The 14,494-nt window shown below is 38.7% G+C and overlaps 1 protein-coding gene and 1 non-coding gene across 3 annotated transcripts in view; both read left to right on the forward strand.

The window, feature by feature from the left end:
• The window catches only part of AFG3L2 (AFG3 like matrix AAA peptidase subunit 2), a 38,330-nt gene extending 26,346 nt beyond the window's left edge, over positions 1-11,984 (forward strand). For both annotated transcript variants that reach the window (XM_054587335.1, XM_054587334.1), the window contains 5 exons: positions 12-122; positions 3,010-3,125; positions 6,375-6,575; positions 8,662-8,856; positions 11,192-11,984. In XM_054587335.1, coding sequence (XP_054443310.1) covers positions 12-122; positions 3,010-3,125; positions 6,375-6,575; positions 8,662-8,856; positions 11,192-11,434 — 866 coding nt within the window. In that variant the 3' untranslated portion in view covers positions 11,435-11,984. The remainder of the gene's footprint in view (positions 1-11; positions 123-3,009; positions 3,126-6,374; positions 6,576-8,661; positions 8,857-11,191) is intronic.
• Positions 10,284-10,386, forward strand: LOC129081821 (U6 spliceosomal RNA). Its single transcript, XR_008530339.1, has one exon. It is a non-coding gene; the product is annotated as a U6 spliceosomal RNA (small nuclear RNA).
• Positions 11,985-14,494: the final 2,510 nt, after the last annotated feature.

Consider the following 14,494-nt stretch of genomic DNA (forward strand, 5'->3'; position numbering starts at 1 on the left):
TCATTTTGTAGGAGCTGATGTGGCTAATGTGTGTAATGAAGCTGCTTTGATTGCTGCGAGACACCTTTCAGATTCCATAAACCAGAAACACTTTGAACAAGCAATTGAACGGGTGATTGGTGGTAAGGCATCTGAATATAACTCAAGTCAGAAGGCTGAGAAGATGAATTTGAGGCCAGGGTTTTCTCTGTTTGGGCAAGATCTAGAAGCAAGAAAAAGAGTATATCTCCCTAGCTGTGGGGCTTACCATGCACCTGCTGTGTTTCTTTGGTGCTGTGACCCCCTTTCATCCCCTGGAGATGGACGGTGTAGGTGTTGGGTGAGTCTGAGATGGCAGCCCACGCACTGCTTCACTCACATGGGCAGCAAGCAGCGAGATGTCTTCCCCTGAATTACAGCGATCTATTTATTTTTATAAATGCTCACAAGCTTCCTATTTCCAAAAATGAATTAAATGTGCTATATGCTAAATATGGGTGATGGATAAACAGCTCATGACTGTTTAACCAGGAAACGCCCACCCCACCGGCACAGCGGGGAGGCACATAATGCGTTTTCCTTGCTTTCTAGAGGTCTTACAACATCATACTTACAAAAACGTAATTAGTAATTTCAAAAACTTGGGCATTCAAAGGAGAGAAAAGTCTACAGTTAGGAGGGCTGCACAGAGGAGGTGGAATTTAAACTGGGTTCAATAGGCAGCTGAGATGCTGTGTGACAGCGGCATGAACAGAAGATGGTTTGGAGATAGTGGTACATACACCCTGTGTTTCATGAAGGGAAAGTAAACCAGTCAGACTCAAGTTCCTGTGGGAAGTTAGGCAAAGTTCAAAAAAGTTAAGTCTACATTTTAGAAAGCCTTGAATGTTAAGCTCAACGGCTTTTTAAAATGTCCTGTGGTCAGTATTGAACAAGTGTCGGGTTTTTTCCCTGAGCCACTGAGTAACATGATAATCAATGATAGTTGAGGAAAAGAAACTGACTCTGAAGAAGGGAGAAGCATCTGGAGACAGAGAACTTTGCGGTCATTCATGTGAGATAGCAGGTGTTAGCATAGGTAGTCCCAATGGAAATAGGCAAAATAAAGGACAGCTTGACAGGCTGCAGGAAGAATTGGATTCTCCAGGGCAGCTAGTTTGGCAGAAAATGAGATGTGCCAAGTTTGAGACGGAGCGGGGTGTCCATGTGGAATTCTGGAGCACTACAGTGGTATAGAACTCAGTGGTGCAGTGGTATAGAACACTACTGTGCTTCCTGGGGTGTGAAAATAGGTGAGAGGACTCGGAGGAGGAACAGGGACTCACATAGTAGCATTGCCAAATGTAGCAGAGAGGTGAAAAGTCAGCAAAATCACCAAAGCTTATGCTTACAAACTGAGAAAGTGCATTTACAAATAAGACAAATAAGAAGTGCCATTAAAGAAGACTCGGGTTGGAGGAGAAGGGAGAGGAGGACAATGACATGTTTATTAAGGGAGAGTTGGCAGCAGGATCAAATGATGTGGGGATATGGGGAAAAATGACCTTTGGATTTGGCAGCGAGACTATTCTTGGTGACTTTTGACATGACAGTTTGAGAGTGGAGAGTATGAAGCCAGATTAATGGAGATTCCAGTGAAGATCTAGAGCTGGGATAGCAATGTGCTCAATCTGGATTAGGCGCTAAATAACTAACTATTGAATGAATGAGTACCACTTACTCTAATATTTGTTAATGAAAAGAAAAAAATCTAAAATGATAGAGGTGAGGATGGAATCAAATGAAGTGAATCACTGTAGAAACGTGAAAACTGCATATTTGTGCCTTTTTAAGTCAGGGAGACGCTATCAGTACTTAGTACAAAGTGAGAGTATGAGAGTATGAAAGGGAACAGGGCAGCAGGTAGAGTAGGAGGACTTGCTCTGAGATGGGCGGACGCTCACCTGTTCATGGTCAGCCACTGTAAACCAGCCATGGGCAGCCTTTGTTCTGTGGTTAATATACTGAAAACGAATAATTCCTATGATAAATAATGGGGAAAATTTTTGTTTTCTCAGGTAAGCGAGAACTACTTATCTATGTAAAACAGAGGGCTTATTAACACACCATCTGTAACTTCCCATCCTTGGATTTGCTTGCCACCTGTGGTATATTCATACTTGTCTTACGTTGTGTCATTGGTAACAACACTTTTTTTTATCTTCTAGACTCTTTAATATGTTATCAGTTGATAAGTTCTCTCAGATGAGTTATCTTGAACACAACAAAACTACTTTTGTCAAGTTGTGATGAATTGTGTTGGTACAAATTGTGTTGTTAGTTTCCACATTACAAAGGTGCACATGAGGTTCAGCATCCATCTTTATCCAGGCCAGAGAAGAATTGTGCATAGATTAGGGACCCTTCAGCTCTGTAGTTGACACACAGGCCCAGCACAGATTTCCTGGGGTTTGTCTTCTCTGGTCTACCCTGCTGCTCCTTTGTCTGGCTCTTGGAACCCCCTTGGACTTTTTGTTGAGTGGGCTGCAGCATTGGCCTGACTGATTCGGTATTTCCAGATCTTTAGTCCTTCCTCTGACTGTTGTCTACCTTCCATCGAGAACAGAGAACAGGCAGTCTCCCATGGCCGGCATCATTGCTTTCCCAGTGCTTGGTAATTCTAAAGACTGAACAAAGAGCTCTTTCCAGACTTTGTTTTCTATGAATTGTATATGTTTTAAGTTGACTTAAATGCTGAATTTTATTTTGCATTTCCCTTTATTTCCTAAAATAATATATGTGGCTCAAAAGAGTGGGAGAGTTAGGGAAAAAGTGCCTCAGGGTAGGGATAGTAAATGCATTTTGCTGTAGCTGGATCTCTTTTGAAGTTGATCCTTTACTTTCATTCTAACCTTGATTGATCATTTTTGGATTGTGAAAGCTTCTCAATCTCTAAATTACCTTTTAAATTAAGCAGTGTATAGTACTGTATAGCTGTCTTTTTAGGTCAGTGTCACTAACACAGTGGTGTTGGCTTTTTGTTTTTGTCAGGCTTAGAGAAAAAAACCCAAGTTCTGCAGCCTGAGGAGAAGAAAACTGTGGCATACCATGAGGCAGGTCATGCAGTTGCTGGCTGGTATCTGGAACATGCAGACCCACTTCTAAAGGTAAAAGCAGGTTATGTTGAACAGTAGTCACGCCAGGTGATTGTGTTAGCAATTACTTAAGATTGCATTCCCTCAAAGGATAAATAGATGTTTAAATTTAAAGAAATCTAGCAAAAGCATCTGGTACCAAATAACAGTGCGATAAAGTTGTTACAGAAACCTTTCCTGTATAAGTTATGAAGTTCTGGAAAGAAACTACCATTAAAAGGGACTGAAAAGTTTCCAAAAGCAGACCAAACCTAAGGAGAGTTTACTTTCAAAAAGTAACAGCTACATTGAGTTAGAATTGGGTGCTTGTGGCCTTCTTGCCTGAGGATTTCCACAACCAGAGGTGGGAAATGCTGGACTTATAAGGTGGCAGAGGAGAAAGTTTAGGATTTGAAGAAAATGGGAAATTTAACAGGAAGATCCTGGAAGCAAGAAAGCTACAGAGGGGTGAGACCCAAATCCAAGTAGAAACTGCCCAGATCCTTGGCTGACTACTAAACTGGGTGCACAGGATACCCCGGAGAGCCTGGGAAAGTAAGCAGAGACCAAAGAGACAGGGGTGCACCAAGTGAGATTGTTAAATTTTCTGCTTTTTCAACTGAGTGTATTCCCCAAACTGGTGCAGCATGGATGACAGGAAGCAGCATAACTGACTTGTTTTATTAGGACAGCTGGAAATTGAGAGGGGTTCTTGAAGTATGGGGGCCACAGAGAAGACAACATAAAAATGTTCACAAAACATTTTAAATAATCTAAAAAGAAGCCTCTAGAACTAACAAATCAATAAGGTTGCAGAATTTAAGGTCCATATATAGAAATCAATTGTATTTCTATATATTAGCAGTGAACAGTTGGAAGATGGAATGTTAATAATCCAGTTTCATTTACAATAGCATCAAAAACATGAAATACATAGGAATGAATTTATCAAAATACAGGGTGGGGCAGAAGTAGATTTACAGTATGAGTATGTGAAACAGGGTTTATTCTTTTATTGTTTATTATCATATTATTTTCCATGTGAACAACAGTAAACCTACTTTTGCCCACCATGTTTTTGTAGGACCTGAACATTGAATTATTAAGACCTAAATAAAAGTAAAGCTACACCATGTTCATGGAATGTTATGATGTCTATTCTCCCCAAGTTGATCTGAAGTTTGCAATCTCTACCATAATCATGGCAGACTTTTTTGTAGAAATTGAAATGGAATTTATATGGAATTACAGATATTAACCAGAATAGTTAAAACAAGTTGAAGGTATTACACTAGCTGATTTTAGACTTTGTATACAGCCACAGTAATGAAGACTGACACATATATCAATTGTATGGAATAGAGTCCAGAAATAGACCTTCACAAGTAATTAATTAATTGATTTTTTTAACAGAGATACCAAGGTAATTGAAGGTGGTGAGGATTGCCTTAACAACAAATGGCTCTGGTAGCTCAGTGTGTATATGGGAGGAAAAAAAGAAAAGAAAAGAAACGTGTCCCTTGTGTCATATGCAAAAAAATAATTAGAAATAGATCATATAAAACATCTAGAAGAAAACTTAGGAAAAAGTCTTTGTAACTTCAGGTAGCCAGAAATTTCTTAAGACACAAAAACCATAAACCACAAAAACAGTTGATAAATAAGATCTCACAAAAATTTAAAACTTTTTGCCTTTGGAAGACACCATTAAGAAAATGAAAGGCAAGGCACACTGAAAATACTTGCAGTACACACATACGAAAAAGGACTTGTATCTAATATATAAAGAACTCTTAAAACTCAGTAATAACAAAACAGGCAACTTAGTAAAACCCAGTAAACTGTGCAAAAGATTACTTCAGAAAAGGTGGTATATGAATAGATATTGAACACATGAAATAATATTATTAGTCAACAGTGAAGTGCAAATTAAATGATAAGGGAATATTGAATGGTTCAAATTTTAATGCTGGTCCTTAAGGGTTGGTAAGAATGTGGAGCAACTGGAACTCTCATACATTGCTGATGGAAATGTGAAATGGTACATTTTGAAGAACAGTGTGGCAGTTTCCTATTAATGCTTCCATGTGACCAAAGATCCCCTCCTAGGTACTTACCCAAGACAAATGAAAACATGGTATCCACGCAGAGACTTTTACTACTTTATAAATAATCGCAAAAAACTGGGAAAAACCCTGATGTCCCTTAAGAATAACATGTGTATTTGGAATGTCAATATAATAGAGTGCCACACAGCAGTAAAAATAAATCAGCTAGTAATACACATAACAATGGAGGTGAGTCTCAGAAACCAGGAGGGAAACCAGACACAATGAAGTACATACTGTATGATTCCATTTATATGTAATTCTAGAAATTGTTACTAATCCATAGGGACTGAAAACATATCTGCAGTTGCCTGGAGGTAGGAGGAAGAGTTGACTACTAAGGGGCACAAGGGAACTTTGGGAGGATGAAGAGAATATTTTGTATCTTCATTTTGGTAGGAAATTAAGTGTTTCAAAACTCATTGATTTTTAAAATAGCTGAATCAAGAGCAAGTCTTTGTACAATTGCATGCTATTAACTCGTACCTGTAAATAAACAGGTAGCTCCATCTGTTGTGTGGTGATGTGTTCTCTCCAGACCTCACAGACTCATGTTTTATATGTTAGTATTCACAATTTTAAGTGTAAATTAAAAGGGGCCCCCAAATTCTTCAGACACTGAAGAGTTGTTTAAATAAAAACGCATTCAACATGAAACAAAAACACATTGAACTGTACACTTTAAATGGGTGTATTCTTTTATAAATAAATTCATCCCTTAATAAATGGATTTTTTTCAAAATTAAAGGAATTTACTCAATTTCAAAAAGAAGACTAGAAAAGAAAATGAAGTTGAGCATCAAAAGTCTGCCTTACCCCCTGTCCTGTAAAGAAGGGTGTGGCTGTGGCCGACAGTCATGTTGAATGGAGCTTTCACTGTATTCAAGCTCCCAGATATCACCACTTGCCAGCAATCCTTTTGTCAAGACTGAATAATTTCAGTTGAGTTTTATAAAAAGACAAATACTTTCTAGAACTCTAAATGAAGTTGTCCTAAGAGAAAATTTATTTCTCCTGAAGAGTCACTCCTCTTAGATCTCATCTAGCCAAGGCTGATAGATTGCCCAGCTGTGCACTTATTTTTCATAAGTGAGTTTATCTATCTGTAAATGGTGTGATCAAGTCTACATTTGGTGGTGGAATCTCCAACAGTTTTATGTTTTGTACTTGCCAGGTGTCCATCATCCCAAGGGGCAAAGGACTGGGGTATGCTCAGTATTTACCTAAAGAACAATACCTGTACACCAAAGAGCAGCTCTTGGATAGGATGTGCATGACTCTGGGTGGCCGGGTGTCAGAAGAAATCTTCTTTGGAAGAATTACAACTGGTGCTCAGGATGACTTGAGAAAAGTGACTCAGAGTGCATATGCCCAAGTGAGTATGAAATGGACTGTTTCTTCCTCGTATTTGCATGAGCAGTGGACATTCATTAGTGACCCTGAAACAATACTACTGTTTTGGACTGGTTTAGGCTTTTCAGGCAAGGATTATTTCTTACACCCATTTTAAAGCAATGAAAACTTAAGCAGTGACTTTCTTTGGGCATTCTTGTTACTCATGTCAGCTCTCCTAGGTCTGTCACTTTGTAAAATCTTTTTAATGCCTCATGTAAAAAATTGTTATCTTACTGTCATCTTTTACCTTTTATTTCTTAGGGCATTATTTGTTGTATTTGTTTGCTCTTGTGTTGTTTGTAGCTTCATCTTTATTTTTAAAATAATTTTTTCTTTTATATCTTTTTTCTGTGTTCTTGGAGCTCATTTGAGTTTTTCTGATCCTGATTTATGTTATTCTTTCATATTCTCTGTAATTTTCCTGATTTCTTTTAGCCTGTTTTGAAGGAGTAGGCTGCAGTTTTCATCTGTTTTATGGACATGTTTCTCCATCTTGCTTTCCTTACATATGTAGACATTATTGTGCTCATTTTTTTTTCCATCATAACTTCATAAGGGATTTTTCTATTGCCCATTTTAACATGAAATTTGTTTTCTGGACCTCTTAGGAAGGAGGAAGATTGGGACTGCTTTTCTAGTTTTTTAGCTTTAAAATTCTCTTTTCTGTTGTTTTCATAAAGTTTTAAAAAACATGGCTTCCTACTTTCTGAGTTCTCCTGGCTCTGTTCCACTTTTATCTGCCCTTTTCTAGTCAGTTTGGATTTTACTTTCAGAAATAGTAGCTTCTTTTTTCTTTTTTCTTTAAATATATTGGAGTGACATTGACTAATAAGACTATATAGGTTTCAAGTGCGCATTTCTGTGATACAAGAACTTCATATTGCATGGTGGGCCCACCACCTGAAATGAAGTCATCTTCCATCACCATATATTTGGCTCCCTTTTACCAGTTGCTACCACCCACCCCCTTGCCTCTGGTAAACCCCATACTGTTGTCGGTGTCTATGAGTTTTGGTCTTATATTCCACACATGAGTGAAATCTTATGGTTCTTAGCTTTTTCTGATTTATTTAGCTTAGCATAATATTCTCAGGGTCCATCCATGTTGTCACAAATGGCAGTATTTCATCTTACGACTCAGCAGTATTTTATCTTTTTCTAATGGCTTAGTAGTATGTATGTATCACATCTTCTTTATCCAGTCTTCTTTTGAAGGACACTTCATGTCTTGGCCACAGGGAATCATGCTGCAGTGAACATAGGGGTGCATATATCTTTGTGAATAAATGTTTTCAAATTTTTGGGGTAGTTACCCAGAAGGGGGATTGCTGAGTCATATGGTAACTCTATTCTTAATTTTTGGAGGAGTCTCCCTACTGTTTTCAATAGTGGCTCTACCTGTCTACATTCCAGCCGGCAGTGAATGAACGTTCTTTTTTCTCCACAACCTCTCCCAACACTTGCTCTTACTTGTTTTGTTGATAATCCAGAAGCTTCTTAATGTGAGGCTTGTTGGCTTTGGGGGCACATACGGCCCAGACTGGGCCAACGTCTTCACACAGTCTCCTAGTCCTGTGGACCAGGGAGCAGAAAAATGCAAACGTCTCTTTGGGAGTCAGTTGTTCTCAAGGTGACATGACACTCTGTAGGAAGAGCCTGGAGGGTTTGAGGTTCTTACTCTCTCAGATCTGTCAGAAGCTTCTTGCTTCTCTTCTACTTCCCCTTGTGCAGAGGGTAGTGTCGTGCAGGTCTTATAGTTGTCAGGATTTGTCCCCACCTGTTTCTCACCTGATTTTGTTGTAAATGTTGTCTGTGGGGTTCTGGTCTTGTATTTCTCATTGAGGAATTTGAAACACTGTTCATTGCTGCTTCTATCTACACAGAAACACCCTTGTGCACTCAGTCTACTCATGGCTGCCACATAGATTTTGCCAGGTAAAAGAGTAGTATTACAATGAAGTGTGTAGAGTTAATGTCATTGTGAAGACTTATTGGTATTTTATAAAAATATGTTTAGCCTCTCAGCAAAAATGGATGTCCACCACTAATGATGTATTCTTTTTCAGATTGTTCAGTTTGGCATGAATGAAAAGGTTGGGCAAATCTCCTTTGACCTCCCACGTCAGGGTGACATGGTATTAGAGAAACCTTATAGTGAAGCCACTGCAAGACTGATAGATGATGAAGTAAGAATACTTATTAATGATGCTTATAAAAGAACAGTAGCTCTTCTCACAGAAAAGAAAGCTGACGTGGAGAAGGTAGGTGCAAGTTGTACAAATAATTCTATACACTACAGAAAAAGTTTAAAGTGATGATTGACTCTTTTGGTTGGCTTATAGACATCAGCATTTCCTGTACCTGGCTAACTTTTGGATTCCTTCCGTCACTCTGATTTCTGTGTCTTTTTTGTCTCTGTGAGGTGGTGAGAGTATGGTGGTGAGCAAAAGGAGGCAATGTCCTGGATCTTGTGGCTCTTAAGGATATGAGTGATGGATTAATGAAGTCTGTTAACAACTACCCAATAAATAATTGGATCTACGCTCTTCCCCACCAAATAATTTTTTTCCACCGAGTATATTATCAGTACAGTAAATCCTCACATAATGTTGTTGATAGTTTCTGCAATCTTAAGTGAAATGACATATAATGAAACCAGTTTTACAATAGGCTTATTGATGTAAACAAGAATTAAGTTCCTATAGCCTCTCATCACCGTTATAACAAAACAACGTTGAACAAAACAATGGTATTCGAGGCTCTGCTGCACTCCCAAATATGGAGCACAGTGGGCTGATGGAAATGTACCATTGTTTTTCACTTCCAGAATAAACAGTAAGTGACAGATGAAAGGGCACATAAAAGAATTAGCCAAACTTGAAAAGTGGTACCACATGAAAACTACATTGGCTTACAAGCATCCATGAATAAACCTGCTTTGTGATTTTCATTGTTGTACCTTACTTGAATAGCACCTGCAAAAGTGACAGATGCTTTTTGAATTCAGTAGATTTCTTGCATCCAGTGAACTATTAATTATTCAAATCCATTGCAACCCAAATTAGAATTTTTTGTTTTTTGAACATTCCGCACACTGGTGAGATAAGCACAAATGCAAAAGTTTTATAAAGGATTGACACAGATAAAAGGATATTGTAGAGTAGGTTATTCATAAACAGGTCTTCAGAGAAACCTCCTGTGAACCTGCCTTGTGCCGTGCAATTCTAAAAACCTTGATGCGATTTTAGAAAAGTACACAGTGTCATTGGGGAGACAGTTAGTATATGTGAAACACTGGAAAGCATAGAGCAGGAGCTCTGGTGAAAGGAAAGAACAGAGTGGTCAGAGAAGGCTTTACTTAGAATATAGGGCTTACACTTGACCTTGAAGGATAGTCAGATTAAAGTCAACGGGAAGGAAAGGAGCTGTCATTGTGGAGACCTGATGAGCGGAGAAAGGTGTGGGGAGGAGGGCAGGGTTGAACTTCAAGATACGTATTTTCATATTAACTTTCCTGGCTTCATTTTGTATCTTTGCCCTTGTTTGTCTTTATTATTTTCAACTAACTTTTAAAATTTTCTGCTCACTCTATTTCTGTCCTTTGCCCCAAACCCCCACCACTTACTTTCTTACGTACCCTTCCAGAATTTCTTTTTATACACACATAAAAAGATACATTTTCCTCTGTGTGCTTCAGCAGCACATATACTAAAATTTGAATGATACAGAGAAGATTAGCATGACCCCTGAGCAAGGATGACGTGCAAATTTGTGAAGTGTTCCTTTCTTATTTTTTTCCTTCCTTATTTTTTTGCACAAAGATGTGCATTTCTATAGAAATCAATTTTTAGAAAATGGAATTTTAAAAGAATATGTAAATGGAATATAAGAAGAAAGAGCAAGGAAAATAAAACCAGATTATGTCTAGTAGATTCAAAACAACCTTATTAAACAAAATTTAATAAGAAAATATAATGAACTAAAAGAAAAGATGTTAAAAAAAGTTGTAACCATATTTATACAGGCCTTTAAATCTAATGAAATAGGAGTTATATGCAAAAAGAGAATAGAAAAATATAATTTTAAAAAAAGTTCAGGAGGCAGTAACTAAATTATAATTTCATTCTATATAAACCTAAATGGATGCAGACATGCTTGTGAAAACGATATAAGCAATCTTTAGATGAATGCAAAAAAATGTGGCAGAAGATGATGTCTATTTAAAAAATAGATCTAATTTTAAAAGGTAGCAGTAAGGAAAAACGTGAAATGGCAGCACAAAAAAAGGTGATTTATCACTAAAGATATATTTCCCTTCTTAAGCAAATTAGCATATTATAGACATTATACATCTCACTTTTCTCATTGAATAGGTGCATAATTGTTCATTGTGTGGATGTGCCAAATGTATTTAGCCACTCCCTTACTGAGGGACATTTGTTTTTCCAGTATTTTGCACCAAAATTTTGTGCCCTTATTTATGTCTTTTTCAGTGATCTAAAACTCTTTTGGGGGTGGAGTTGGTTATAAATAAAAATAATAACTTTGAATAGACTTTGCCAAGTAACTATTTAATAGGAACTGTTCATATTTCAGGTTGCTCTTCTATTATTAGAAAAAGAAGTATTAGATAAGAATGATATGATTGAACTTTTGGGCCCCAGACCATTTGCGGAAAAATCTACCTATGAAGAATTTGTGGAAGGCACTGGCAGCTTGGATGAGGACACTTCACTTCCAGAGGGCCTGAAGGACTGGAACAAAGAACGGGAAAAGGAGAAAGAGGAACCCCCAGATGAGAAAATCGCCAATCAGATCCAAGGAGGGAGGCCATTTTAGCTTGTGTTGTGGTTTCAGTTTGCACGTTATTTCAACTCTGGCGTTCTCAGAAGAATGAGAATTCTGCTCAGTTGATTTAACGAGCTGCCGACCAGTTGTAGTGGTGGGAAGAGGAGTACTTAATCCTCAGCTTCAGAAATCCCAGTAACGGTGGCAGGGTGATTTTTGCTAAGGCCCTGGGCCCTTGGACTGCAGTTGGAAGAGTGGAGATGAGAGACTGGAACACCTCCCTGTCCACCATCAGTGAAGCCAGCTGAATGTGTTAGGGGGAGAGAATCTAAAAGCTTGCCAGTATGGAAGAGGTCTGTATTTCACTTTGCATCACCCCACTCTTCATTCCCATTTTCTTTCAAAGGCTGTGAAATTAAATTTGAGTCCTGATAAGAATATTTTAATTTGATTAATACTTTAAAGATTGAATCCAGATCACATGTTGCTGTTTTAATGGAATGGTTTTTCTACAGAGAGCTGTAACATATTTAAAATATGAATGTATTATGTAAATATGGCTTCTTTACATCAGAAATAAAGTGTAAACATTGTACTTCTTCTGACCACACAGAGGGCCACTGTTTATGCTTAGAATGCTTTCTATTAGAAAACAAAATGTCAGTCTTCCTGGTTCTCATCAACTCCCATAAGACGACGAGTAGTTTAGTACAACCTGATTGGTAAGGAGTGCAGTGGAGTCTTGAGTTGACTGGCTGAGTGCCCATGGGCTGCAGCGCCACAGGGATATTTAAACGGCCAGTCGAATCCCCCTGAGAAGAGTGGGGTCTAAACTATAAGTGGGGATCTCCAGCCTGCAGCACCAGAGCCCAAAAAGTACACAGATAACAGCCAGCTGGGAAAAGCAGCAGGGTTGCTCTTTGCCAGAGATGGGTGACTGGAGATGCAAAGAGCCATTTAAAGGGCCAACGCATAAATTTTTATTTACAGCCACTTACCCTGGGCTCCGGCAAAGGCGGGAGTAGAGTGGGCTAGAGATGCCTGAGGAAAGACTGGGGAAGGAGGCTTTAGGGAGAGAACTGAGAGAGTAGCCAGCAGGATCCCAGTGCCAACTCATTCCCCATATGTCAGCACTATCTTTCTTAGGCAGACCACTCCCTTGACTGCAGCAGACTGAAGAAACATTAGCTTCCCCCTGCCCTGCCCCTCAAGAAGGACTCTGCCCCACCCTGTGGTGCTTAAGCCTGACAGCTGAGTGCAGAGTGACAAGATTCACAACTGAAGGAGAAAGCCACAGATAGCAGATTCGTGGAAGTCTCAAACAGATTGCCTGAGGTCAGACGAGGTCAACATCTGACATCATCAGAGGTAGATCCAGAAAAGCAAAAACAGCGGTAAATACTGGAGGCTACTGAGACTAAATCTACTGTGGTCTTCTCCATGATTTGCAATATTTTCTATTTTTAACGTTCATTTCAGGTCCATCAAGTTTGTGCATATTAAGTCATTAGATTTTATACTAATAGTTTATTTCTCTCCTTTCTTATAATAGTCTTAATCTCTTTACAACCTTATTAATACTGGTTCATTTGCTGTTGATAGTGGGATTGTGGGGGAGTTATGTCTGCAGATGTGGGTTTGTTTCCAAGGCTTTGTGGTATTGCTCTGGCAGCACCTGCACAAAACCACACAATACATGGTGGGAAGAGTGACTCAAGTTAACCAGTTGGAGGGTAGGACCCACCAAAGAATGGCCAAACAACAATCAAAACCCAGTTACTTCCAGAGTCAACCAAATAATGGGAAGACAAAAGAAATACCCCTACTCGAAGGGAAAGGAGGAATCCCCAAAAAGAGAACTAGATGAAAGAGACAAGTAAACTATCAGATATTGAGTTAAAAACAATGGTTCTAAGGAAGCTCAGTGAGCTCAGAGCATTACCAACAACTAAAGGGAAGTAACTACAAGGAACTTTTGCAAACTATATCAGCAAAAAGGACATAGATACTCAGTAAGAGACATGAGGGAATGAAGAATACAATTTTCTGAATTGAACACAGAAGAAGGAATCAAAAGCAGGCTCATTGAAGAAGGTGATTAAATTAGTGAGCTGGATGACAAAGGAAAAAGCTCCCAGAAAGAGCAAGAAAATGAAAAAAGGCTCAAAAAGAATGAAGAGGCATTGAGGGAAATGCAGGACAACCTGAAATGTAAGTAATAGGGATACCAGAAGGAGGAGAAGAGGAAGAAGGGTTAGAGAACCTGTTTGAAAAAGTAATGATGGATAACATCCCTAATTTTAGGAGAGAAAAAATTACACAAGTCCAGGAAGCACGCAGGGACCCATTCAAGAGAAACCCAAAGAGGCCCACTCCAAGACATAATTAAAATGGTAAATATCAAAGACAAACAGAATCCTAAGGACAGCAAGGGAGAAACTGGTAGTAACATAGAAGGGAGCCCTAATATGACTGACAGCTGACTCCTCAACAGAAACACTACAAGTCAGAACAGAATGGCAAGAGGTATTCTAAGTAATGAAAAGCAAAGGCCTTCAACCAAGACTGCTCTACCCAGCAAGGCTCTCAATTAAAATGGAAGGCAAAATAAGGAATTTCCCAGACAAAAGAAGGCCAAAAGAATACACCCCCACCAACCCAGCACTACAGGATATGCTAAAGGGACTGCTTTAAGAAGGTGAAGAAAAAATGAGAAAGCGGAACACAGGTACCAAGGGAAAAAGTGAATAAGTACCTATCAGTAATGACTTTAAATGTAAATGGAATAATAGCTCCAATCAAAAGACATAGGGTAGCTGAATGGATAAGAAAACATGACATACACATATGCTGCCTACAAGAGGCCCACCTCAGAACAAAGGACCTGCACAGACTGAAGGTAAAGGGATGGGGGGAAAAAATTCCAAGGAAATAGGGAAAAAAGAGCATGGGTAGCACTACTTATATCAGACAAAATAGATTTCAAAACAAAGGCCATAAAAAGAGACCCAGAAGGACACTTTGTAATACTCAAAGGAAGAATCCATCAAGAAGACATAAATGTTGTAAACCTATATGCACCCAACATAGGAGTGCCCAAATATATAAGGA

This window comes from Pteronotus mesoamericanus, unplaced genomic scaffold (assembly GCF_021234165.1).
Source record: "Pteronotus mesoamericanus isolate MK-2021 breed Mesoamerican mustached bat unplaced genomic scaffold, CSHL_Meso_final scaffold_118, whole genome shotgun sequence".
In the NCBI taxonomy this organism is placed as follows: domain Eukaryota; kingdom Metazoa; phylum Chordata; class Mammalia; order Chiroptera; family Mormoopidae; genus Pteronotus; species Pteronotus mesoamericanus.